Below are 25,000 nucleotides of genomic sequence, written 5' to 3' on the forward strand. Positions count from 1 at the left end.
TTATTGGACGAACGGCGTAACGAGCAGGCAGTTCCACTGCTAGAGAATTCCTTCCGTCTGCTAAACAAACTGTTTCTCGATAAGTCTAAGGCTGTACTATTGCTCCTCTGTCGGCTGGTCGTTGCTTGTACCAGTTCACCGATTCCTCACTCGGCGGCCGAGCAGTGGGCCGAGCTCGCATTGCGAAGGTTCGAGCACGTTTGTGATACGGAGTTGCTGGTGCTATACATACCGCTACTGCAAACCTGCCTTCATCTTTGGTGGCAACGTGGACGGGATCGTACTCTGCTGGAGGAACGCCTGAACGAGATGGGCAAGAAAGGCATCAAGGTGAAGGGTGGACCAACGTTGGGCCAAGCCATTCACGCTCTCGATCCACGTGCAGAAACCATCTGATAATTGCCAGAGCCGAGCCAGGGCAGTACCGGAAACGAACTGCTTGTAACTGATCATCACATGTTATTTTATATTAGTTTTAAACAATTCTGTCAATTACGATTGTTTTTGAGCTAGCGTTTTTTGGTGAATATTAGATGTAGGTTTTTTTTATCTTTTACGATTAGGCTGCTAATAGCGGAGAAACCGTTTGGTTATTGACTTGCAATGCTACCCCGCGCCTTCATGCCATTCAGAATTACGAGAATAAATTGGCTTTTTATTAGTAAAAATTAAAAAAAGAGCGATGCAAACGAATTGTTCATTTAGCCGTTAATACGTGATTTCGTTCTGCTCCAAAACAGGCTCGATAGATCAGTTACTGTGCCAGCATGTTCCACTTATCGTGCTATGGTATTCGGCCAAAATCAGGGGGGCGCTCCGAGGAGGTAAACAGAGGATTTTTCTCCGCTTGCGGCGGCTGGCCAAAAAAACGAAAATACAGCATCCATCGTCCCGTCCATCCATCCATTTCGGCCGAACCGTGTAACCCCATCGATTCCGGTGGTCAGCCCGCAACGCGTTTCAACCTCGACTCCCTCCCACCCCCTTTTTCGACGCCGGCCCGAGAGTGTGCATAAATGTTTCCATCCTAGTCATGAGTCCTTCACAGTGAGTATACCAATTTTGGAGCGAAATGGCCCCGTGTATGGCACCGACCGACTTCCGTCTCCTCTCCGGATCCTCTTGAACAATCGTTAATCGTGGTTCTGTTGGTTCTTTTCCGCCTTCTTGTGGTGCCATACATGGCCGTGCGTTTAGTGCAAAAATAGAAAACATTTGCAGGCTCTGTTTGTCCGGCGATGACACTTTGGAATCTATTTTTGGTGATAGTGGAAGCGATTCGCTTCCGACGATAATCTACGACTGCACATCGATTAGGGTGAGTGATCGATCGAGTCTGGAGACGATGTTTCTATAATTAATCCCATCGCCCGCCCTTGATTCCGTTTCAGTAGATTCAACGAAAAATGGGCTTTCCATCATCGATTTGTTGTGCGTGCAAAATGAAGATCGAAAGTTTCCATCAGTTTCGCGAGCAGTGCAAACACAACGATGAATACCTTCGATCAACGCTTGCTCCAGTGGTGGCGCAGTTCGGCTGCGGCGGAGACGACGACGACGAGGGTGAAGACGAAGAGGACGAGGTGATCATAAAGATGGAACCGGAAGTTCTGCTGGAAGAGCGAAGCGATATCGATCCCAAGGAGATAAAGGCTGAAGACGATGGCAATGGGGATGACGGTGATCCTATCGAATCATACGGATCGAGCCGACGTCTTGATCGTAACGAAAATCTACTGGATCTACACGAGCGATCGATCGACCGATGTGAACTGGATGGATGGTCGGGAACGAATGATCCTGATCGTGATTCGATCGGTAACTCCTCAGATAGCATGCACCACGAACTGTACATGTCGCCCGAGTCACTGGGCTACGATGGACTGCACAAGTGCGAGTACTGTTCGCAGGAGTTCAGCGTACTGGAGCAGCTAAAGCGGCACATAACGAGTCATAAGGAAGAACGGATCTTTCAGTGTTACTACTGTCCGAAGACATTTCACTTTGCCAAAAACCTAAACATGCACGTCGAGTACATTCACTCGAAGGCCAAGTATTCACAGCCACTACCAACGACGTTCTCCAGTCGATCGGCCAATGGTCAACGGCAACAGTTCTTACTCCACAGCAGTAGCAGCAGTAACAATGGAACTGTGAGTCCCAGTAGCACGAACGATGACGATACACTCAGCCCCATACCATTGCTTCTCGATAATATCGACAGTCTGAACAACAACAACACCATGTCCAGCGGGACGGGAACAGATTTGAAGCTGAACATTAACCTGAGCGGAGGTAGTAGCAGCAACGGCAGCGAAGCGAGTGTGCTAGGGCGTACTGTAAAGCCGATACGGTTACCTACCGCGGTCGGGCACGAGTGTCACGTGTGTCATAAGAGCTTCCACGAATCGACTGCCCTACGACAGCATATGCTCGTGCATACGGGCGAAAAACCGTATAAATGTGATATCTGTTCGAAGTCGTTCTACAACGCTAGCACCCTGAAGACTCACCAGCGCATTCACAGCGATCAGAATCCGTACCGATGTGCGATCTGCACGAAGATGTTCGATAATGCGCGCAGTCTAGAGCTGCACCATCGCACGCACACTGGTGAGAAGCCTTACGCGTGTGATGTCTGTCTGAAGAAGTTTTCCTGCTCGTCCAATCTGAAGCGCCACCGGAAGCTGCACGATCGAGATTAGTCGTCACACATGTATGTAGCATGTAGCATAGATAGGAAAACCAAGAAGAAACTGGTATACAGGTACACACCAGGGATGTGTAAATAGTGCTTCATGAAACGGAAGTGCCGCTTAGCTATAATGTGAATCTCACCAGTACACTAACCACCACTAATGCGTACCGCTCGCAGCAAAAGAGGAAGAATCGATGTGCATTTACTGATAGTCAACTGGTGGTGTATATAATAGCTACGCAAAACGCAACTAACGAAGCCTGTGAACCTTCGTGTTCTTTTCTGGGAGGCAATTTGTACTCGTCGTTACTGTTTTCTGTTGATAACACACATCTACACATAAACCCATCAATTTGTTAATGTTAATGTTGTTACACGGTGGTCATTTTGATGCACCAAATACCCCCAAAAGTACTAGTAGGAGGTGACCAATGATCTCTTACCCTTGTCCCCCCACGTGAACGTTGTCACGAACGTAAACGAACGAAGAGTTGTACGATCATAGTCCGTTCAGCATACAATGTAAATACGGAAGAGAAGAAAAGCAGACTTCTGGCCTGTGTTGCCACAAAATCGAACGCCAAAACGACTGCATAGCGCCCTTCAGAGCTGTGCAAGATCTACGGAGATACGAGAAGAAGGAGAACTGATAGGCTGTTAAAGCTGTAACGTAGCTAAACACTGAATACTGAAAGTCGAACCAATAACGAGCTTACCTGTTTCGCTAGCTTCGTTGAACAACGTTTAACGTACCCACGAAGTGATCGTGATGAAACAATATCCTAACAATAACTAATCGCGATAGTTCCTTTCGTTGCCAAAAACAAGGGTGAACCCAAAAGAAAAAGAGAAAACGAAAAATGCCAGCCCAATGGTAGCTGCTTGCACGTTAGTCAATAGCATTTTGATGCATTATGTCGGTTGTTTTCGTTGTGATTATCGTACGCTAAGCTTTACAGAATTAATTTTTGCAACATATGAGTAATAGAATTCTTAGTTTATTTTACCTTATGAGAACAGAAACAGAACAGGGCGGACCGTACGATGTAATCGACGAAAGGCGGAAACAGAACAACGTTTGTTCCTAGCAGGAAGCCAGGTCCTCCCAAGATACGTTAATTATTGTGAAACGCCTTGGTCTAGTCAATCCATGCAATATTGAGGAGGAGAATCACGAATCGTCTGGCAAACACCCCGTCACCAAACGGTGACAGTACCAGCTAAGTCATTTACCCCGCCAGCGAGAGTTATTATTTTGTATTTTCTGAACCATTTTACGTGAAACGTAACGTTTTTTATCTTTGTTTTTAATCTCACGCTTTATCCATTAACGAACAACACGTCGCTGAGAAGCTGAGGGAGCTATCTGTATAAAGCTAGCACTACGAAGGGTAACACTGACTTCATTAAACGAAGAACACGGATTGAAACGAGTGTTTGTTGTTTGAACTGAATAATTTATTTTGCACCTTTTAAGAAAGGTGATTTCCTTTGAAAGAAATTACAGCATACAATGCCTCATGAATAGCGAATTGTATCAAATTGCTTGGCTGTTCTTTTTACTGGAGCGCAATGAATCACGATGATTAGCGAGGACGTACCTCTCCTTATCGGTTACGCCGGCAGCAAGCTACTTCACCATTTGCGATCCTTGCAATGGATGCTGTGGATCACACAATTCTACAAACGGCAAAATGACTGTAATGCGCTGACTCGACCGGGAACCACCGTCAATGGGCAACCGAGAACATGTCTACCACGCTTCCAATGCGACCCTACTGCAGTACATGGTTGGCATGGTTGACCACTGTGTATGCGGACATTGGTGACGTAATGCGATGCTGGCGATCTTGATCTGCTGCATGCGTTGGAGGCGTCTGGAGGTCAGCAGATGGGTACCGTGTTCGCTTTGCCCAGTACATTGGCGGGGATTTTCTATGTTTTGAATGTGGTCCATCCACTTGAAATGCTCGTTTCGCATGATTCCTAGGCTTCCATGTGTGCTATGCCGACAGTAACATATAAGCATTCCGAACGTGTGGTACTACGGCACTAGTCGGTAGTCCGTGGTTTTCGCAGTGGCGCTAATTTTAACTGAACCACTAGACACTCCCTCGTGGGAGCGTGATTCCAGTCGCTACAACCATCCGCAGGGCAATTGATCAGTGATTGTATGCAAATTTCAATTAATTACCATCATCACGCCGTTAGTGACTGCGTAAAACAGACCTCACATTAACCGCTTGTTGACCAGCTGGCGGCAAAGTCAGAGGTTGTATCTTACATTCGTAGTGCTGCTGCCGCATTCAGAATACGACACCGTTGGCGGGTATATCAAAAGGAACGTCTCGTGTTTGTGGGACAAAGTGACATCACCTTAGTGCTCAAGAATCAACGCTCAAGGTGTGCTGCTGATCTACATTCGTTTGGTGGTGTCCTTGAGTTTGGATAAAAATCGATCGTCGTAAAGAATTGTAGCTCGCTTAACTACACTGCGACTCGTAAATATGGGAAGCAGGTTAAGTACCTATTGGCGCGATTTTCGTGATTGCTCGTGCAATCCAGCATCGAGGAAGGCGATCAACGATACACCGTACATGATCAATGGTGGCCACATTATGGCGCGAAGTCCCTTAGCGAAGGCCATCACCGGAATGGTAGATAGCACGGGTATGTAGACCAGCCATTTACGATTGATTGCACCGAATGTAACCGAAGGGATGCTGATAGGTGTCCACGGAATGGTGGTCATAAATCTCGTTTACCAAATAGTATGTTGTCAAAATGATCGTGTCGTGCGAACGTGTCGGAGTGAATCATTTGTTCCATACCGTTGACGCGTAGGTGATAATATGTTACGAACAAAAATGTGTTCTTGGTAAGAATGATGGACAATGGTGTGAGTCACATGCTTTTTGAGCACATCCGGTCAAATAAATGAGTATTGTACTGGTAAAATAAAACCAGTAATCAAACCATCGGATGTATGTCACCGCTCCAATTTCATCTTGTCAATCACTTAATTACATTTGATTGATCACTACAGAAAGTGTGTGAACAGAACATTCATTAGAGTAGATAAAATGTCATTGTATGTATTGCATAATTTTACAGCTTCATGGTTTATTACATGAATATTTTAGTGGTATTCAACTCCATTCATTCGAATAGCGTGTTGATAAAATATGTGGCAACTCATTTGTCACTTAGGTGAAAAACAGTACTTCTCTGTTTGAATTTCGATCCTCCGGGGGCATCACATCAAAACTTAGCGAACCTTCGATGTCACTGATTTCATTGGACTGAAATTTAGCCGTCACTTGATTGCTGCCCTGGAAGGATGGCATAATCAGGAAGGTCACTTCGTACTTATCACCCACATCTATCGCGTTCACCTGTACAGCAGAAAAAAGACAATAGTTAGCTAAAAGAGTAGCTTAACCCCTAATCAGGGTTTGCAATTGCTATGCCTACCGGAATGGTCAATGTTCTGCACAGTCCGGAACACTCGACGGTAAGAATGCCTTCAGTGATGGGCACTGGTAGGGGGTTGGTGAATGAGGCGATCATTTTGACGGAAGATCGGTAGATCGGTTCACAGGCCAGCTCTAGCTGTAGATGCGGTCTTCGCAGCCGGTAGTCCTCCTGCGAGAAGAACTCGTAATCCGCTCCATCGATGGTCGCAAAGCTGGTCACTTTAAAGATGGCCTCATTCATGCCGGGTTCGTAGTAATCATCGAAGCTGATCGGTACCTCAATGGTTTGGTCACTCTCCGGATCGAGCGTTATTGTAAATGGATGGCTTGTGATGGTTTTAATGTTCTTGCCCGTGTAGAGCACGTGGTTTAGATGAATTCTTCCTCTCGCGGTTTGCTCATCGCCACTGACGTTACGGATCCGAAGAGCGACCTGGAATGACTCCCCTACCATTGCCTGATCTTCGAGTATCAGCTCAAACTCAACATCATTGCCCTGGTGCGCTATATGTCCCGATTTTTCACCGAACACCATCTTCCGGTAGCGTTTGGTGAGGCTACACTGATTCAGCTTGAGAGCACGCAGCATGGATACAGTTGCTTCGGCGGATTGCTCTTCAAACTTGTAGCTCTGCGTAACATCTTCGCGCTCATTCGAACCAACTGCTTTCGTGCTGATAAATTGGCCAATGCCGGTCGTATCCTTATCGATCAACTGCACCGATGTGCTGGGACCGCGGTAACGCCAAAAAACCTTATCGGCATTCACTTCCGCATAGACGAAGGCACAATCGTATAGCATGTTTACGAGACCATCCCGAACAGCCTTGACCGGAGCGGGACCAAGCTTGTAGCTGAGATCGGAATATTCTTGCGGTGTACCGTCGATCACCTGCCATCCATCGTACTCGGACGTTCCGAGATCGTTGCGCTTCAACCACACCTCATTCCACACGTGATAGTTCCAGATACTATCGCGTGAAAACTTTGGCAGCGGATTAGCCTCCTCATCCATGTACACATCGAGCGTAAGTGAACCCTCGGTGTCGTGACCCGACGTGAAGTTGGTGATGATACGGCAGGGTATACCGAGGGTGCGACACATTGTGGCCAGCACGCCTGCAAACACCCAACACTGTCCATACGGAACCGGATCTTCGCTTTGGTAGTACTGTTGCAGAATTTTAACCGATCCGGTCCAGGCGCTTGGTGCGGTACCATCCTTATACTTTCCACTCCAGTTACCAATCACCACGCCATAGTTGTCATTACTATTGACTGCCCCCGATAGAGCGCGGCATACCCTGATCGCATTACCGCGATATGTAGCCGTGAGCCCCGCAGCGCGTCCCAGCACATTAAGCGTACAATCCAGAATATTCTCCTCATACTGACCCACTTTCCACTGGGACGGGTAAAAGCTACGCGCAGTGCCCTTCCAGATTAGCGTCATGTCCTCCAGCACGTACTCGCTGCGCTCCTCCTCGTCTGTGAAGATATCGAACAGAAGAGATCGATCTTGCTCGCCGTTCTTAGTTTGCCGTTTAAGTACCGAACTTACTCTCGAGAAAAACGGGATCCTCTTCGCACCAGGGATTGAAGAGCAGATAGATCGGCTGGTCTAGCATATAGCCGGCCGACTCTGTAGCGCTGCCGGATTTAACATTGACAGAGAGCGTCCACTTCGAGACGGAAGCATACGGCGAGGTCCGGATAGTGACGGTATGCTCCATTAGATCTCCATCCTCGGTCGGGCGAACCGTCTCCAACCGTGCGGACCAATCACTTTCATCTTCTCGCTCTTCCGTTGCGTTATCGTTCGTTTTGAGCAGCAAATACACCACTGTACCATGCCCGTGGCTAACCCACTCATTGTTGATCGGATCAACCGCTAGTACCAGCCATATGGTATCAGTTTTGGGTTTGATGGATCGATTGCACACGAGCCGCAGTATGAAATCCTGTCCACGGCGAACGACCAGCTTCGCCGGGGTTCGGTTCATCAGATCATACTTATCCGTTCTATGGCTGACTCCATTCTCCTTGCTGCATATGTCGATCTTCTCGACCACTAGAGCACCTTCGTCATCCTGATCATCGATATTGTTATCGCGTTCTATAAAAATAGCATCACCACCGCAGAACGTCGTTAACATGCGATCCGCTCGTTACTGGCGCGTCGTAGAGTGATTGACTAACCTTCCTCCTGTCCCCAAAAGGGGAACGGTAGCGTGTGTGGTGCGGTTGCTTCCATCTTTGAAAAGGGGAACTAAGCAGAACGCGACTGAGGTGTCAAACGGCAGGATCGTCAATCGGTGTTCACGCGTGACTTGGAACTGAAGCATCGCCCAACGGTGTTCGTCTCCTTTATATGTTCGACACCGGACGCAGCAACATCCAAACTTGCCCGTGACTCATGATAGCCAGAGCGTTCTTCTCGGAGATGGTTATTATTAAATCAAACGCTCACTTGTTGAATGTCCGAATCGTCACGGAACCGCCTTAATCATTTCTCTGCTCTTACTCTCCGCTCTCAAGATGCCGGGTGTGTTTGCGTAGCCAACAGATGATAACAAGCAGCTGAAAATACAAACTGTGAGAAAGCACTAAAATCGGTTGGTTCGGTTGGAATTTTCAAAACAATGCTACGTTCAGGCATTGCGATGTTGAGGTTCCGAGGCATCTGTTTTGTAGAAAAAAAAAATTCCACCAAAATGTACCGGCAGATTGTCATTCTCGCCTGATGTTATTTCGAGAACACATGCGTCAGGATGCGGTATTCCCCGAATTCCGGCAATGCAATATAGAATGATTAAAACACTGATTGAATGTCCTATGTTTTTTGGTTTATGCGTCAACGAACCACCAAATAAGGCATGACGACATACGACGGAACTGCTGGACGTTATCAATGTTTGGTTGGTAACTGCAGTTGGTGCGAAGTAGTAGGCGCCATGGCTCGGGTTGTAAATTGCAACGTAAACCGATTGATTCGTCATGGCATGGTGGTATATTTCTTCTACTCTCTACTTCGCGGGCGTACCAAACGAAACTTTTAATTCATTCAAGCTTGTTACGAAATGATTGAGAAAAGGGGTGGTCGACAAGATGTCCGAAATAAAATTGATATACTCTAGTAAGAACTAGCGCGTGGTTCAGTGATGGTATCCAAGACTGGCAAAGAACGGTTTAGGTACCAAACACCACACTTTGACCTCCAATTTCATGCATGACAAAATGCATTAGCACGATAAAAGGTGTTGATGTTTACACCCCTTTAAAAACAACACCTACTGTACACCGGTGGTCTATAAAAGGGCCAGGCGGATTAGAATGTCTCTGCAAAGGAGGAAATTCAGTCATTACCAAAAAGTGTTTCAGCTGTGAGTGATTGAAAAGATGCCAAAAGTGGACCCTGCGTCGATTGGTGTGTGGCCAATAGCAAAAGGTAACATAGTTGTCTTCTCGTGCGATAAAGAATCCTAATAACCAATTGCTACTGCACGTTGTTAGTGGTAGCTAACCAGACAGAGAAGGAACCGCTGAAGGTAGAAACCATTGATATGTGTAATGAGCATAATGGACAAGCCCTACATACGGATCGGTACGAGATGATGGCACGTTCCGATGCCAAGCAGCTGGTTGTACGGCGGGGTGCACCATTTAATGTTCAGCTTCACTGCAACCGTGCTTTCAACGAGCAAGAGGACACGATCGTCCTATCGATGGCGGTTGAAGAGATTGGCAATGACAAAATTAGCTTCGGTGGAGGAACCGTCGTTCATCTACCGCTGGCAAGCAAGCTGACCAGTGCACTAGTGTCCGATGAGTGGAGTGCCACGTTGATGGAAAACAAACCGGATCCAACAGAAACCGGAAAGGTGATTGCAACGGTGCAAATCTTTATATCATCGAGGGCTTCCGTGTCCGCCTGGAATCTGACCGTGCGAAGTAGATTGGATTCGACGAATGAAACACACCAGAAAGATGCTCCGTCGTCCGTCTACGTGTTGTTTAATCCTTGGTGCAGTAACGATTTCGTGTATCTGGAAGGTATGTTTCGGGCGGTGGGTATACGCTTTCTCGTTCTAGTTCCATTTCGCATTTGGATTCTGCAGATGAGGCAGCACGCCAGGAGTACGTGCTGAACGATAGTACCATCATCTGGAGAAACAATCCTACCGAGGAAGGTGCATACGCGTGGAACTTGGGCCAATTCGAACGGGACATACTGGATTGTGCCTTATGGGTGGTGGCGATACCGGGACGTGTTTCACCAACGTTTCGCTGCAATCCGGTGAAGGTGGTACGCGGTTTAACGGCTGCCTTGAGTACGGCCAATGGCCCAGGTGTACTGAGGGGCAAGTGGTCCGGAGATCTAAGTGATGGTACGAATCCTTCGGCCTGGAGTGGTTCGGTCAGGATCCTGCAGCAATTTTACGCTACCAGTGAGCCGGTCCATTATGGACAGTGTTGGGTGTATGCTGGAATCTGCGCAACCATTTGTCGCGCACTCGGTATACCGTGCCGCGTTGTCACCAATTTCGAGTCAGCTCACGATGGAGAGTCCTCATTGACGGTAGATTTTTTTGTGGATTCCGAGGGCCAAACGGTGCCGGACTTTACGGATGATTCCGTATGGAACTATCACGTGTGGAACGAGGTGTGGATGAAGCGGATTGATCTGAACAATCCGAAGTATGACGGATGGCAGGCAATCGATGCAACACCGCAGGAGATGTCCGACGGGATGTACAAACTCGGTCCTGCACCACTCTCCGCGATTAAGGACGGGGAAGTGCTTATCCTGTACGATGTGGATTTCGTTTACTCGGAGGTAAACGCAGACAAAATCTACTGGTCGATAGGTAACGAGAACCAGACCGCACCGGAGCCGTTACTCGTCGATACGAAGAGCATCGGGAAGAATATCAGCACGAAGGCTATCGGGAGTACAGTGCGGGAAGATATCACACACCAATACAAGTATGAGGAAGGATCAGCCAAGGAGCGCGAAGTGATGCACGCCATGATCATGCAAACAAGTCAGCGGTTCGTCAGCTCCGCAATGTCCTCGCGAATGCTGAATGCATACCACGAACGTAGCGAAGCTTGCGAAGATGTGAAGCTGGAACTGAAAGCTCCCAGCAAAAACATCCTTGGTAAACCATTCCGACTGCAGCTGACAATCAAAAATGTGACCGATAAACCGCAAGAAATTTCAGGAAAGCTGATTCTGAAACATTCCGATTATACGGGCAAGTTTTCGAAGCTGATATCTAATATTCCATTCAATCAGAGCGTGGGTTCCAATCTGGAGGTTCCTTGGATGGTGGAGCTTAGTTACGATGAGTACCGAAGTAACGAGTTCGATCAGTGCAGCATCAGGGCTTACTGCATAGCCGAGGTGAAAGACAGCCGCAAGAAGATTTTCTTGGAAGAAAAATTCTCCATGGCAACACCGCGTATCGAGATGCAGTGCATTAGCGGACCAAATCCCGGATCGGTACTAGTCACAAGCGAGCTAACGAACCCGCTGCCCGTTCCACTAACTGATGGAAGATTTTTATTTGAAGGATCCCGGTACTCGGAGCCGCTGGAAATAAGGGTAAGTGGATTGTTCACCATTAGGCAATTATACTACATTATATTTTTGTTTTTCATCTCAATTTTCATGATAGTTTCCTTCGGTGGCGGTGAATGAAACCGTGAAGGCAGCATACACGATCAGGCAGCTACAGAAAGGCACGGCAGTGGTTACGGTCACATTTACTGCAAAAGAACTGAGAAATGTTAGTGGGCATCTATCAATCGATGTGTAACTCCGATAAATTCCATCCGAAATTATGTATTCCTATACCGTATATTCCGTATAAATGCAAGCAAACAATCCGTGTTCGGACTTTGGGTGGATTCATTACAACAATTGATGACGTATTGGCGCTTGAGTGGCGTCATTAAGCTAATGCCCTCGGGCTTCAGCAATGACATCATCTCGCGACGCACAATTTGATGTGCCGTCTCACATACGACCATAGTCACCCCCTTTTCGACAGGCAACCTGTCAGCTATTGTCGCGGTCAATTCATCACACGCGAAACACGTTGAATCATCGTACCATGCTGAATTGATAAATGATCTTATGCTTTGGTGTGGGGACACGAGAGGATCCACCTCAGCATAGCGGGAGGTAGACTAAGCGAGAGAGCCAGACAGAGAGCGCGAGTGAGGGGTTCTCCAAACTCCGGTTACTCTCTGCACATTCGCGAGTAAATTCCTGCTCAGCATCCGCGTACATTTCAAGATCGTGTTGTAGATCGCGTCAAGAGCACTAGGGTGGGTGGCTACGGGTAAGATACGGAGACGCCGCGCATACACAATGGAGCGTGCCGATGCCGGTGGCCTAACGGAGCGGCAGTCGAATCGATCGCAGATGAATCTCATCGTTCAACGAGCACGGTTTGCGATCTATTCCTACGTTGACTAGTAGTGTATTAGCGAAATTAGTTGTCGGGTTTCTGTGCTTACTGGTAGAATGAGCTATCTGTACGATTATGTCGAAAGGTATCTGCCAACCACGTGGCGTAGGAAACGTATCCGTCGTCCATACATTTTGTCTTCACCGGAGTGTAAGTAGCCAGCATTATTGTATCTGTGGTTTAGTGTTTAGCTAATCTGAACGCTGTGATTGTGTCGATATGGACAAAGTACAATTAACTTGGTCTAGGTTAGATAATTTTACTGGTCACTGTTCCAGCAAACTCAATTTATCCAAGTACGTGATCGGTACTGGCTGGTCAATTATCGATGCAAGGGCATGCTTGAACACTTTGATCACCGACTAAAAATATCTCGGTCTCCTCTCATTCCCCCTGGAACAGTACTTTAGATAATACAGTGTTACCTAACAGTTACTGGAGGCATTATTCTAGTGGCTACCGGCGAACGTTGTGACAGTGATCGGTCAAAATGGGATACGACAATGGTGATCGGAATCGTAGTAAAAACAGCTCACTCGGAGCGCACCTGAATGGTCATTAAAGGCGTGCGTGGTGCGTAATATGCATAACGAATGGGAATGGAATTCAGAACTCGACGTGGAGGAGTCTGCCGTCTTCCGGGATTGGAGGATCGAATGCATTCAGTCAGCGACGTCGCTGGCTGTGCGTCAGGCAATAGCCCAATAGCACATTTCATGGTCGTAACAGATGGTAAGATATGGCGATGATTTCATAATTCCTCCAAGACAAGGACACTGTGCGTCCATGCCGGTGATTCCAGCAGCGCACAAAAAGTAAATTGTTAGGTGAAACGTCAATTTGCAATGAGCTGCTGCACCGTGATCTTGGATGCTTCTTGTGCGAATGTTTACTCACTATTTGGTAAACATTGCCAATCTGGATGCTGGCGTCAATAGCATACCATACGCACTGGTCGATGATGTGTGGTCTTACATGACCAACCAACGAAAAAGGTTTGACCTTGTTGTATTTTTGGGAATGCAGTTTACGATCAGTTCATTCTGTGGCCGTCTTTTTTGCTTCTCCACTTTGAAGATTAATGTTTTGGCAATTAATAGACGTTTAACCCTATTCGTGTGGTGGCTGGTAGGCGTTAGACCACTCTGTGACCATAGAGGGTTGATTCTCTCTCTCTATGTAGGAGAAACCTCTCCAGCTAGAGCTCGGTCTGCTTATGGAGTCACTATAGGTGAGCATCTACCACAGAGGCAGCATTTGAATACTGATTCCTCTTTGGATCATCGCGCAGCACGTAGGAGGGTCATTCGATTTAACACAGCTTGATCCACACTAGACAAACCGATCGTAGAGAATTAGAAGGTTGATCAAAAGGTTTATAAGAAAAAACAAAATTGTGAAAATAGCATCTCCTGATTCTTGGAAGGCCCGATTCTACTCGATTGCATACACAAAGTGGCAGAGGTGTGGTGCCAAACAACAAACACTTCAGGCGATCCTCTAGTGCACCGCAAATAAGATTCGATAGGTCGCCTGGTGCACATGTGAACGATCGCGTCCTCGAAATTGATTGTATGTTAATGTGGCGGCAAGCGCGTCACGAACCGCGCGCACTGATGCGACCACCGGTCTGTGGCTGTGATGTTCGTTGGTGTCGGTTGCTCCACGCCTTTAACTGCTTCCACCTTCCAAGAGCGTAGAGTAAACTTCGTAGCTCGTTGTGTGGTGTGAAAGTGAAGGTACGTTACGTCTCTGAATCGGCTCTGGATACACGCCCAGCCAATTGTTCCATTCATAATCTTCCGCACCGTTAGTAGCTGTCGAAACGTCTATTTATGGAAAGCAAACAAAACGATTCTCTCGGTCGGAAGCGACAACACGACTGCCAGATGATTATCTTGAGAAGCTCCAAAGTGCCTCCGGTTATTAATTGGATGTTGATTGATGGCGCCCTGAGAGTATGAAATTAATTGCTATTACCGGGTTCACGATGAACGCGCTCATTCTAACGCGGATGATATAATTTGTTCCTCACGAATTTGTTCGCTCCCGCAGATACCATCCACAACGGGGTGTTGATGCCAACGTGCGACTCGATCAAATATATGCAAATGTCTCTAAATCATACCGTTGGCATTGAACCATCGGCCGAGGGGCTCTGATTGATCGTAAGCAAGCGGCAAATGTTAACAAGCTATGGGTCATTCGGTGACGACGTTTAACCATCGCAACTGACCACTGGAACGAATGGGCGGAACTGATTCAAATTTCTATAGCTCCGGCCGGATGCTGGAATGACCGAGAAAATCTTTACGATACAGTACTTGAGCGTACGTGACTCAAGTAAGAACGGGGGGAATCCAATTGAATTGTGAATCCGCCGGACGAACGCTTTTTTAATGATTCACACCTTAATGTTTCTGGCAAAATAAAGTCTCAAACGTACATGGACAATATGTTCTGTAAGCGAGTGACGAGTAGCATGCAAATGAAAGTGCATTTTTCGCTTGATGACAGTATGAGTAATAAAGCAATCACGCGATTGTTTGTTTAATGGATGAAGTAATCAGTGGCTCCTGTTGTAACATTATTAAAAGACAAGTCATTGGACGGGACGGGCTTTTCGATTATTAGAATCAAAGCGCAATGAATGCTCCCTCGTGATTATTAGATTATGCAACGCGTGTTCTCTTTACGGCTATTGATTGATTGTTTTCTCCTATAGATACCGTATCCGAGGACGTACTGACGGTGCGTTCGGTCGATCTGTGCATTGAAGAGAATGGTAAGTCCCATCATACCAAGCGCTTCTCGCTCATGAGCCGCGATGAGTACAGTGGCAAGATGCCGAAGTTGGTCGTGCGTCGTGGTCAAGCGTTCCGGTTGCGAATATTCTGTGATCGGTCGTACGATCGGAGCCGTGACGCGATGAGTTTGATCTTTACCGTTGCCGACGAGGATCAACCAACACACGGACATGCAACACTGGTTGGTATTCCGGTTAATCAGTTTCCGACGCAGCTGAGCGATCCACTGGAATGGGGTGCCGGTATTGAGGCTATTCATGGTGACATGATGGAGATCCTCGTGAAGCCGGCTGTAAACGCTCCGATCGGTCGCTGGAAACTCGATTTCGATACGAAGCTGCTGACTGATGCGTTCGGTCGCAGCTATTCACTTCCCCAGCCGTTCTACGTGCTCTTCAATCCTTGGTGCCCGGATGATCAGGTCTACATGGAAGGTACATTATTCGACAACGGTCACCCCTCCCCCCCTTCCCCCTCGTCTGTTAACCATGTGGATACGCAGAAGATAATTCTAATACGATTTCTTTACAGATAAGGCTCATCGGCATGAGTACATCTTGAGTGACACGACACTCATCTATCGAGGATCCTACAATCGCGTACGGCCATCGGTGTGGAAGTTTGGCCAGTTCGATGAGCACGTGCTCGATTGTGCCTTGCTGTTGATAGCGAAAGTTGGTAAAGTAAGTGCGACGCATCGTGGCGATCCGGTTCGTGTTTGTAGAGCCATTTCGGCTGCCGTCAACTCGCCAGACGACGATGGGGCCCTGTTGGGTAACTGGAGTGGTGATTTCTCGGGAGGAACACCACCAACCAAGTGGGTCGGATCGGTGGAGATCCTACAACAGTTCTACAAAAAGCAAAAACCCGTCAAGTACGCTCAGTGTTGGGTGTTTGCTGGTGTCGTCTCAACAAGTAAGTACTGACACGTTCTGACCTCGACTAAACCGATACACTAATGACACACATCGATTTCTTATAGTTGCTCGAGCAATCGGAATACCATCGAGAGTGGTCACGAACTACTCATCTGCCCATGACACGCAAGCTTCGCTGACGGTTGACTACTTCGTGGACAAACGGGGACAAATTATGGAGGAAATGAGTTCGGACTCGATCTGGAATTATCACGTGTGGAACGAGGTGTGGATGCTCCGGCCGGATCTTGGTATCAGCTCGGATGGGGATTACGGTGGTTGGCAGGCAATCGATGCTACACCACAGGAATCATCCGATGGCATGTTCCGCTGTGGACCGGCGTCCGTGCTTGCCGTAAAGTTGGGTGAAGTGTTGAAACCGTACGATAACAACTTTCTGTTTGCGGAAGTGAACGCCGATAAGGTGTTTTGGCGTTACACCGGACCGCAGCATCCGCTGAAACTACTGCGGAAGGATGCGTTGGGTATTGGGTTGTTCATCAGCACGAAAGCCGTCGGTCTATGGGAACGCGAGGATATCACGTCCAGCTACAAGTTCGCCGAGAAATCAGAAGAAGAACGTGTAACGATGCTGAAAGCACTGAAGCAGGCCAACAGCTACTTCAGTCGATTTTATCTGAACGAGGAGTTCAACGAGGTGTACTTCAACTTTGAGCTGCGTGACGATATTAAGATTGGTGAATCATTCACTGTGGTAAGTTGAACCGCTAGGACTTAATGCCAGATTGTTCTTCTTATTATGGAGGTCTTCTTTCTAGATTCTTTTGGTAAAAAATCGTTCTTCCGAGAGGGAACACAACGTAGATGGATCATTGCACGTGGACACCATACTGTATACTGGCAAAAACCGGGAAAGTGTGAAGGTCAATACGTTTTCCATTACGCTCGATCCAGGCACAGAACAGTCCGTTAAAATGTTGGTCGAATTCAATGATTACTATCGTAAGTTGCGTGACCAGGCAGCGTTCAATATATCCTGTATGGCTACGGTGCGGGATACGGAGTTCGAGTTCTATGCGCAGGATGATTTCCGTGTGAGAAAACCCGACATAAAGATTCATCTCCTTGGCACACCAGTATCGCAGGCTCCGCTAGAGGTAGAGATAACGTTGGAAAATCCTCTCCCAATACCGCTTCGCAAAGGGTTGTTCCACGTGGAAGGATCGGGCATTGGAAAACCGTTGCTGTTCAAGGTGCGTGCATGGCCTTCTTTTTTTCTTTTTTTTACTTATGGAAGCTGTATTCTATTGTAGCATCCGGAGATCGCAGCAGGCGAGAAGATTTCCAACACCTTCACCATGACACCACCCTACTCAGGACGTTTGACAATCGCTGCCAAGTTCGTCTCGAAGGAGCTGGATGATGTGGACGGATTTCTGGCCTTTGAAGCGGCCCCTCGGCCGGAAGATGTAATTTTAGAGACGGAAAACAATGAAATTATCGCTCGCACGGATGTTATAGACTAGGGAATGCCAAAGAACCTGCCATAAAACATGATCCGCCCTGTGTATGCCCTCTTTTAACCAACTGCCAGTGATTGGGAGCCATCGTCTGTATTAACACTGTTCAATACTTTATTTAATAAATTTAATATAATAACTGTATATTAATAACCTTTTGATGAAGTTTCATGTGCACTTATCTTTTGTCCAGTTTTCCTGGTCGTCCTTAGACCAAAAAGGAAGTAAACCGTGTAGCATCGTGTACTTCAAGCTTAACCCTTCATCTACAGTCCTTTGCCGTATTCTGGTTTAGCATTCGTTTCCAAAAATAAATTACCTCTGGCGGTGTCTGGGGTGGGGTCACCCATTGGAACTGCATTCGTACGGCACTTGGAATCACGCAGGTCTTCCATACTCTTACAGGGATAAGCCTTAAACCCATTCGGATTCCGTATGGACTCGGCGTAATACTCATACGATCGGCCATGGCTACAGGCTCCCACGAGATCATCAAGGGTACTGCAGCCCGGTTGGTTTACTCTTCCTCCGTTGGGCCAGAAGTCAACATGACCAAGCGATTTATCGTGTCCCAACAGTCCGGCACAGGTATGCATGACATCAACGAACTGGGCATCACTAGGATCCAGCAATTTGGTGGGCTGCTGATCCGTAAACCCAGGCAACGCAGGATCGAGACCAGTGATACGTCCTACTTTCCCTTTGGTCACCGAAAAACCAGCAAAGCCGGACGTATGCGCACCGAGACTGTGGCCAATGATGTGCACATCATTGAGATCCATCCCTCGGTCGACCACCATACGGTCGATCAGCACTCCGACATGTTTCCCGACATCCCGTGTTGACATGGCCGATCGGAAGTATACGGCATCCGATGCCAATGGTTCCCAGTCCACCACTGTGGAGAATCGGCCGGGAATCAAAATCTAGCATGCAATCAATGTTACAATGCCTTACCAATCACGTTCATGTCCTCCTTTTGCAGATAATTATTTTTGATGTTCTGGCTGACCGGGCTTTTAATTGAGTTCATCCAGCCGTGTATGACAAACTTTGTGGGCAGTTTAGGATCGTAGGACTCATCCAGGGCCAACGGTGTAGCGAGATCGTTCACAAACCGGAATCGACTTCCATTCGCCCGAGTGGCTCTACAAATCCCCAAACATGGGATGAGGATCGCACGTAATAGATTACCGTGTACACTTACTGGCGGTAGTAGTAAAAGTTGACATCTTCATTCAGGTTGCCCCTTCGCTCACTGCGTGCCGTGTCATTCGGTTCGGTTAGATCCACTATGTGCGGGGTGCCGGTATCGTCCGGCATGAACATCCACGTAACGCCATAGTTGGGATCAATCGCCTTCAGTTGCGCCATGTCGCAGTTGACTGGAACGATAAGAAGAAGCAAATAATTAAAGGGAAATTTTTGCTACCGAGCTTTAAAGCAGAGAGTAACCGACGCTGCAACAGCTCCCTCAGGAATACATATTGACACATTAGCTGAATAATGTATTCGATCATTCTGCCCGCACGGTACGGATATGCTACGTAGACTGAGTGTTCTAGCCATCTGAGCCGGTATCTAGCCGTGGACATCAAAAGCCGGTAGACGATTAGAGGTGAGGACATTACCGTTAATGCAAGCGCCAGTCCAAGTAGACCCCAGTATCATAAAGCACGCAACGTAGGAGATTCACTGCAGATCGCTATCAGTAAAGACCGATCAGTTCGTCAAGGCCTTTGGCGCGGTAATGGCGCTAGGTTCAGTGTCAAAAATTGCATCAACGCCTACACTCCGCCCAAATTAGTGGCCGGTGCGAGTAGAGTGGGACGTGTTTAGTCGTGATTAACAAAATTGGAATCATTTACTGCGGGCACAATGTGAACCAGCGTAATGTGGGCGGTAATATAGGAAATATACTCAGTGATGATGGTGTTGAATCGCGACAGATGAGATAGAAAGCCACGAAGGTTCCGTCGGGAAACAGCTGACATTAGCGTTCAGGGACACATCGGATTCACGGTCGTCAGCAAATGAAAGTAAACGCATTACGCAAGCCTGTTTTGTCCATAAAAACAACACTTGGTATAGTTCTGGACGCTTCCAGGAAGGAGTACGTGAGTGTTTATTCTCTTTTTGTATAAAAAGTCTGTTCTCTACTTAATCTACTTTCAGAAACGCAACGATCTTAACTTCAAAACATGTCACACATATACACACACGCACACTCTTATGCTACATACAAATAGCCTACCAACCTATTCTTAAAAACGCTAAAAACTTCAAAATTCTCCAAACCACAATCATCCTTGGACTCTGCTGGACGGTGCACTGGTTCGCGGACCGGGTAGAATGAAACTGAAATCACCGGGCGTCTACCCAAGTGGCTTATAAAGAGGCACTTCAGCGGGGGCCACGATTATCGTGACGTTTTTATTTGAAATGGTTTACTTTTGCGCAAACTTTTGATGACTAGTTTCTCTTATGTGTGTTTTTGCCTTTCCATTACCGCCCTCCCCAAAACACAGCACACTTCGGCAGCATGTCTCCTGATAGTTGCTAAGCAAGTTAATTAGAGCCCGAAGGAAGGTGTGTTATTGAATACCCATTTAGTTTAACACCGGCACCGCTTGCCCTTCCTTCCTTCGAATCACCTTAACACACGCTCCCTTAACACTCAATTGAACCGAAGAATCTTATCGCCTCGGTGTTGTAGCGAATGTTGTGAACCGGACTTGAATGCGTGCTGGCGCATAGTGCGGAACGCAGGCGCAACATCACGTTTTTTGACGGGCACTAAACAAGGAAATGGGCAATCGCAAAACAGGCTGCAGTTTGGAGTTTGCATGATTGTGTTTCCTATTTTCCGTCGATTTACCACGCATGTAGAACAGGTTCCTGTGCCTCTTCCACGCAAACCCACGGTACGAAGCTATCGAAGCGCCTCGAAGTTCGAAAATGTAAACACCGTGACAGTTACAGGATGGATGGGCTACCATTAATTTGATAAAGAAGACGCCAAACGTGTAGCCGTCGCGCTGAGGATACAGATATTTGGAAGGGTGACTTGCAAAGTGATGCAGAGTGCTGTACGCGATGCACCGAGCGGCGATGTAAGAATGCAGAAACGTCTAATATGTGTTGAACATCGGCATGCTGTACTGCTGCATTACGGTTGCTTCCTTCTGCTGCAATCGTCGGCGCAAGTCTTCTAGGTAGAAACGATCTTCATCGACCTCGTTGCCCGTTGGCGAAGGAAACGTGGGAGCCAGAGTGGCCAAAGTATTCGAAGCGCTCGCCGGTGATCGTTCTCCGTTGTAACGAGATTTGTCTTGTTCGAGTACTTTCCGGATATGCTCCCGTGTAAGCTGCTTGGTGCCTACATGATTGAAGTACGGCCATTCGTCATCACTCGCGTGGTTTGGATCCTGGGAGTAGGGCGTCGGGAATTGGTCCACATTATTGAAAGAACCATCCAATTTGCCCCACTGGTCGATATCGCTGATGAACGGATCCCTGCTCAGACCGTGCTTGTGCAGTGCCGAGTCCTTCTTCTGCGGTATACTAAAACCAGACCATCGGCCGATAGCAAACGGGGACGCCGCGTTGGTCGTAATCATAAACATGCCCTCCATACCGGTGGGACAGTCCTCCCCTGCCACTATTTGCCGTTCGTTCTGAGGACAGAAACCGAGCAGATAGTAAACGTAGCTCTGGCAACTCCAACCCCAGAACCCGGTTAGACTGCGGATGGATTCAGCGTAGTAGTCCGGTGCCCGGTGATGACTGCATGCCATGGGGTCTGTAATATAAGATAGCATATTTCGGCTGATGAATCTCCTTTTTGATGACACCATTCCAATCGATTGTACTCACTTTGTCCAGATCCCCAACAACCGGGTTGCATGATTCCTCCGTTAACGTAAAAATCCACGTGTCCGCATCGCTCGATTTTCCCCTGCACCAAGGCATTAGTGTGGATGACGTCAACGAACTCGGCATCCGATGGATCAAGCTTATCGTCTGCGGCCGCTGTGATGAAGAGAGGCATGGCAGGGTCAAGCCCCGTGATGCGGCGTATACGGAATGGTCTAACCGTAGTGGACACATAGTTGGTCACTTGTGCACCAAGCGAAAATCCTATCAAATGTACATTATCCGTGCCAGCATCGATGATCCGATTGATCATCTGGCCAATGCAGGTGCCAACGTGGCGTGTGTTGTGAACGGCGGATGGATAGCACGGACCGTGCGCTAGATCACTCCAGTCGACGAAGATCAGATTGTAATTTCCTCGAGAAAGGTACTCTGGAAAGCGTGCGTTATGGGTTAAGTGGCTTTCTTTTCGGCTGGCCATCGTGCGATCTTACCTCCTTTCATGTTAATTAAGGGCGTAAGGAACATATCGGCATTGTAGCCATGGATGATCACCTTCACGGGATACGAAGGATTGAAGTAGGACGAGCTGAGGTTCGATTTTTCCCAGCTCTCGTCGATGTGAATGTACTGCCGATCGTCTGGGTTGGAGCGTGTGAAGAGATAAAAGCGGATATCGCTATCCGGGCAGGGTCGGTCGACTACCCATACGCAATTTCCTATGGTAAAACTACTTCGTCCATTCTTTACCGATACAGGAACCGATTGCACGGCAAATGATTGTAGTAGTAACACTGAAGAAAAGGGGAAAGAATGGGTTAACCGTCTTTGGTCCATGACCTGCCGCAACATTCTCAAGCATTTTGCAGATATTACTGTGCGTTCTACTGTTGAACATCATGCTAACGGGGATAAATTGTTGTCATATGCCGATCATATTGTAAGACTTTACAAGTTTTCTGATTCTTTTTCATGAAATAAACTTTATTTTAAACTTGATAAAAACATTTGGAACATATAAGTTTAGTTTCATTTAAGCTATGCTTTTTATCTTATGAAAAGTATTTTAAACAAGTGTTAATGTATTAGGTTTATAGTTTGATCGTGTCTTCCATTTCTTATCTCCCTTTGAAGAGGTACAATTTAATTCAACGAGCCCTCCGAAAAAGGCAGCAGCAACAGATAAGCAATCTACTCTCAATAAACGCGATAACGTAAACGATCGTTTGGTTGATGCTCTTGGCAGTGATAACAACGACAATGGCATTTTCAAGGGCTTCCCACTAAAAAGACCTTCAAGAATCGATCAATGTCGTCGAATGATGCTCACCTGTAACTGCAAACACTGCCGCAAGGGTTCTGCTACGACTTTGCGACGCTCGCATATCGCTAAACATTATAACTATTTTATGTATATCTTATGTATTGAATCTTATACCAGCACAGTATTTATGACACGCACTGCTGATAACAAATACGCGATGATTCGTGTAACCGTTGGAACACTTACACTGACTCGAAACGATAACGCGCGCAAAACCCGCGATGCATCCGGCCCGGAAGTTAAATGAATTATGCAAAACTCATATACATATTATTACGTTCTCACAGTCCACAGGTTTGATTTATCAGTTGTTCTAGTATTTCGAATGCAGTGATTGAATCATATCGCCACGGCACAATAACCACCACTTAACGCCACTCGACGCACCAAAGCACCTAAAACTAATGAACTAATGGGCACACCGACAGCCACTCGGGGAGTTGTGGTTTCTCTTGGTCCATTTCTCGGCACTCGACAGTTCGCTCCGGTACTTAAATATTCTTTACGCGTTCAGAGATTGCGGGGTTTGCGCGAAAGTGTTTTTTGCGCGACTTCTATTGTCTCACTTTTTAACGAAATTCACTTCCAAACGATGCCGCTCGGACCGCGATGCGACGACGTCTCGTTATTGATTCTTCAAACGCCTGAATCTGAACACACATACACACCAGGTGGACACCGCCGGAAAGGGGTATCGATTTTTGTGCGCTTCTCGCCACGGAATCCGTTGTGCGGCCTTTTGCGATTGGCCACGCGGGAGGCTTTCAGCTTAAGCTAAAGGGTAGCGACCAACGTCCCGTCGCGTCGCGATGGCTAGCTTGGACTGACCATTTGTGGCTGCCAGCGCGTAGCAGTACGGGAACGGAACACCCCGAACGGTTCCCTACGGTAGTGGGTGAAAGTAGACCGACAAAGGTACACACTGAACGACCGGGGACCGGGTGCAGGCCAGCAAATCATTTTCCATTTTGCTCACGGTGAAAGAAGGAAGTGCTGAACGCACGAAAACAGACTGATGGTGCTATCGTTCGGTGGTGATTAGAACGAATCACTCACCGCTGCACTGATGGCCCCAACACGATTATCGGTTGCCGGTCCGAGCGGCCGGTTAGTAGCCGCATCGCGTCACGGATACTACCTCAACACGCGACTTCTCCACTTGGCCGTTTGGAACACTGAGCGAATGCGTGACGTGCGAATACGTTGTTTTGTTTATCGCGCATCCCCATAGCCCCCCTCGAGGCTGCTGGTGTTCGTGAGAGGACGCACTGAGGGGTACACTCTCAGTGACACTCTCAGTGACCCATAGGCCTGGGGTAAAACATAGAAGCCAACTGAATCGTAAAGAACCGGTTCAACCCGAGCTGATTTCGATTAATGAAGCGTTGCATGTATGCTTCAAGAGGCGAGTAACCGCCCCCGGGGGTTGGAGCATACTAATCTAAGCATAATCTGCTGAATTTATATCCATTTCAAGATGGTTCAGATCATCACAGATCAATGTTTGACCCAGTTTCGCGACCCAGTGACAGTGCAACTGTGTAACGCGCAGTAATGAAAGCCGTTTGAAGAAGTATACGATCGCTAATATTGTCGCTTAGCGAATCCGGATTGTCATTTATTGTCTCATTGAAACTGTCTCTCGAGTTCCATTCCAGTACCGCCTTCCCATTTCGGTTTGACATTTTCATGCTTTTTTTTTGCTTCCCACTCCCACTAGCCAGTACCGTACCACACGTATCCTGTAATAATGCCTGCACAGCTGAAGGTCATCCACAAACTGGCCACAAAACGCTTAACCTACCCGACAAATGACCCAACCAATTACCACTGATCTTTGGAGTGAGGCAATGATGGTTCAGTGCGATGCATATACTAGTGCTCCGCACCCGCTGATCGTCGAAAGGAGTTCGATAAATCACTTGCTTCTAATTCGTGGGTA

General features: G+C 47.4%; 6 protein-coding genes across 10 annotated transcripts in view; 3 read left to right on the forward strand and 3 right to left on the reverse strand.

Annotated features, from left to right (window-relative positions):
• Nucleotides 1-672, forward strand: part of LOC125951247 (sorting nexin-21) — a 1,639-nt gene extending 967 nt beyond the window's left edge. For both annotated transcript variants that reach the window (XM_049679944.1, XM_049679945.1), the window contains exon 3: nucleotides 1-672. This exon is cut by the window's left edge and continues 461 nt beyond it. In XM_049679944.1, the coding sequence (XP_049535901.1) occupies nucleotides 1-396 (396 nt within the window). In that variant the 3' untranslated portion in view covers nucleotides 397-672.
• Nucleotides 673-765: 93 nt separating this feature from the next.
• LOC125959105 (zinc finger protein 90-like) lies at nucleotides 766-4,132 on the forward strand. Of its 2 annotated transcripts, XM_049691887.1 has the most exons (3): nucleotides 766-1,047; nucleotides 1,198-1,318; nucleotides 1,395-4,132. In XM_049691887.1, the coding sequence occupies exons 1-3, from the start codon at nucleotides 1,034-1,036 to the stop codon at nucleotides 2,703-2,705; spliced, it is 1,446 nt and encodes a 481-aa protein (XP_049547844.1). In that variant the 5' UTR covers nucleotides 766-1,033; the 3' UTR covers nucleotides 2,706-4,132. The 2 variants fall into 2 exon arrangements, with proteins under 2 accessions (XP_049547844.1, XP_049547845.1); XM_049691888.1 differs by lacking the exon at nucleotides 766-1,047 and having other exon boundaries at nucleotides 1,208-1,318; nucleotides 1,392-4,132.
• Nucleotides 4,133-4,755: 623 nt separating this feature from the next.
• LOC125952822 (annulin) lies at nucleotides 4,756-18,002 on the forward strand. Of its 3 annotated transcripts, none has more exons than XM_049682547.1 (6): nucleotides 4,756-5,368; nucleotides 15,379-15,894; nucleotides 15,992-16,375; nucleotides 16,443-17,092; nucleotides 17,157-17,591; nucleotides 17,652-18,002. In XM_049682547.1, exons 1-6 carry the CDS (start codon nucleotides 5,206-5,208, stop codon nucleotides 17,862-17,864), a joined length of 2,361 nt encoding a protein of 786 aa, XP_049538504.1. In that variant the 5' UTR covers nucleotides 4,756-5,205; the 3' UTR covers nucleotides 17,865-18,002. The 3 variants fall into 3 exon arrangements, with proteins under 3 accessions (XP_049538504.1, XP_049538505.1, XP_049538506.1); XM_049682548.1 differs by lacking the exon at nucleotides 4,756-5,368 and adding an exon at nucleotides 12,618-12,803; XM_049682549.1 differs by lacking the exon at nucleotides 4,756-5,368 and adding an exon at nucleotides 13,282-13,385.
• On the reverse strand, nucleotides 5,804-8,699 carry LOC125952824 (annulin-like). The gene is made up of 4 exons (XM_049682550.1): nucleotides 8,374-8,699; nucleotides 7,736-8,290; nucleotides 6,173-7,662; nucleotides 5,804-6,093 (listed from the first exon to the last, which is right to left on the reverse strand). Exons 1-4 carry the CDS (start codon nucleotides 8,426-8,428, stop codon nucleotides 5,905-5,907), a joined length of 2,289 nt encoding a protein of 762 aa, XP_049538507.1. The 5' UTR covers nucleotides 8,429-8,699; the 3' UTR covers nucleotides 5,804-5,904.
• A 122-nt stretch (nucleotides 18,003-18,124) lies between the features above and the next one.
• Nucleotides 18,125-20,170, reverse strand: LOC125949963 (pancreatic lipase-related protein 2). Its single transcript, XM_049677474.1, has 4 exons — nucleotides 20,117-20,170; nucleotides 19,066-19,243; nucleotides 18,816-19,006; nucleotides 18,125-18,756 (listed from the first exon to the last, which is right to left on the reverse strand). The coding sequence occupies exons 1-4, from the start codon at nucleotides 20,163-20,165 to the stop codon at nucleotides 18,125-18,127; spliced, it is 1,050 nt and encodes a 349-aa protein (XP_049533431.1). The 5' UTR covers nucleotides 20,166-20,170.
• Nucleotides 20,028-25,000, reverse strand: part of LOC125949967 (uncharacterized) — a 9,787-nt gene continuing 4,814 nt past the window's right edge. The window contains exons 5-7 of the mRNA XM_049677477.1: nucleotides 22,229-22,413; nucleotides 21,735-22,166; nucleotides 20,028-21,660 (exon numbers count right to left, since the gene is read on the reverse strand). Of these exons, the coding sequence (XP_049533434.1) occupies nucleotides 20,990-21,660; nucleotides 21,735-22,166; nucleotides 22,229-22,413 (1,288 nt within the window). The 3' untranslated portion in view covers nucleotides 20,028-20,989. The remainder of the gene's footprint in view (nucleotides 21,661-21,734; nucleotides 22,167-22,228; nucleotides 22,414-25,000) is intronic.

Source organism: Anopheles darlingi, chromosome 2 (assembly GCF_943734745.1).
Source record: "Anopheles darlingi chromosome 2, idAnoDarlMG_H_01, whole genome shotgun sequence".
Lineage (NCBI taxonomy): Eukaryota > Metazoa > Arthropoda > Insecta > Diptera > Culicidae > Anopheles > Anopheles darlingi.

Excerpts from the sequence above, each read along its gene's own strand:
- LOC125952824 (XM_049682550.1), bottom strand. The coding sequence starts at position 8,428 with ATGGAAGCAACCGCACCACACACGCTACCGTTCCCCTTTTGGGGACAG. Across the intron at positions 7,663-7,735 it reads GGATCCCGTTTTTCTCGAGA|ACGAGGAGGAGCGCAGCGAG; the intron begins GTAAGTTCGGTA and ends ATATCTTCACAG. Across the intron at positions 6,094-6,172 it reads GCAGAACATTGACCATTCCG|GTGAACGCGATAGATGTGGG; the intron begins GTAGGCATAGCA and ends TCTGCTGTACAG.
- LOC125952822 (XM_049682547.1), top strand. The coding sequence starts at position 5,206 with ATGGGAAGCAGGTTAAGTACCTATTGGCGCGATTTTCGTGATTGCTCG. Across the intron at positions 15,895-15,991 it reads TGATCAGGTCTACATGGAAG|ATAAGGCTCATCGGCATGAG; the intron begins GTACATTATTCG and ends ATTTCTTTACAG. Across the intron at positions 17,592-17,651 it reads GAAAACCGTTGCTGTTCAAG|CATCCGGAGATCGCAGCAGG; the intron begins GTGCGTGCATGG and ends ATTCTATTGTAG.
- LOC125959105 (XM_049691887.1), top strand. Across the intron at positions 1,319-1,394 it reads ACGACTGCACATCGATTAGG|ATTCAACGAAAAATGGGCTT; the intron begins GTGAGTGATCGA and ends CCGTTTCAGTAG.
- LOC125949963 (XM_049677474.1), bottom strand. The coding sequence starts at position 20,165 with ATGATTGTGGTTTGGAGAATTTTGAAGTTTTTAGCGTTTTTAAGAATA. Across the intron at positions 19,244-20,116 it reads TTTAGCGTTTTTAAGAATAG|TCAACTGCGACATGGCGCAA; the intron begins GTTGGTAGGCTA and ends TTATCGTTCCAG. Across the intron at positions 19,007-19,065 it reads AACTTTTACTACTACCGCCA|AGCCACTCGGGCGAATGGAA; the intron begins GTAAGTGTACAC and ends GGGGATTTGTAG.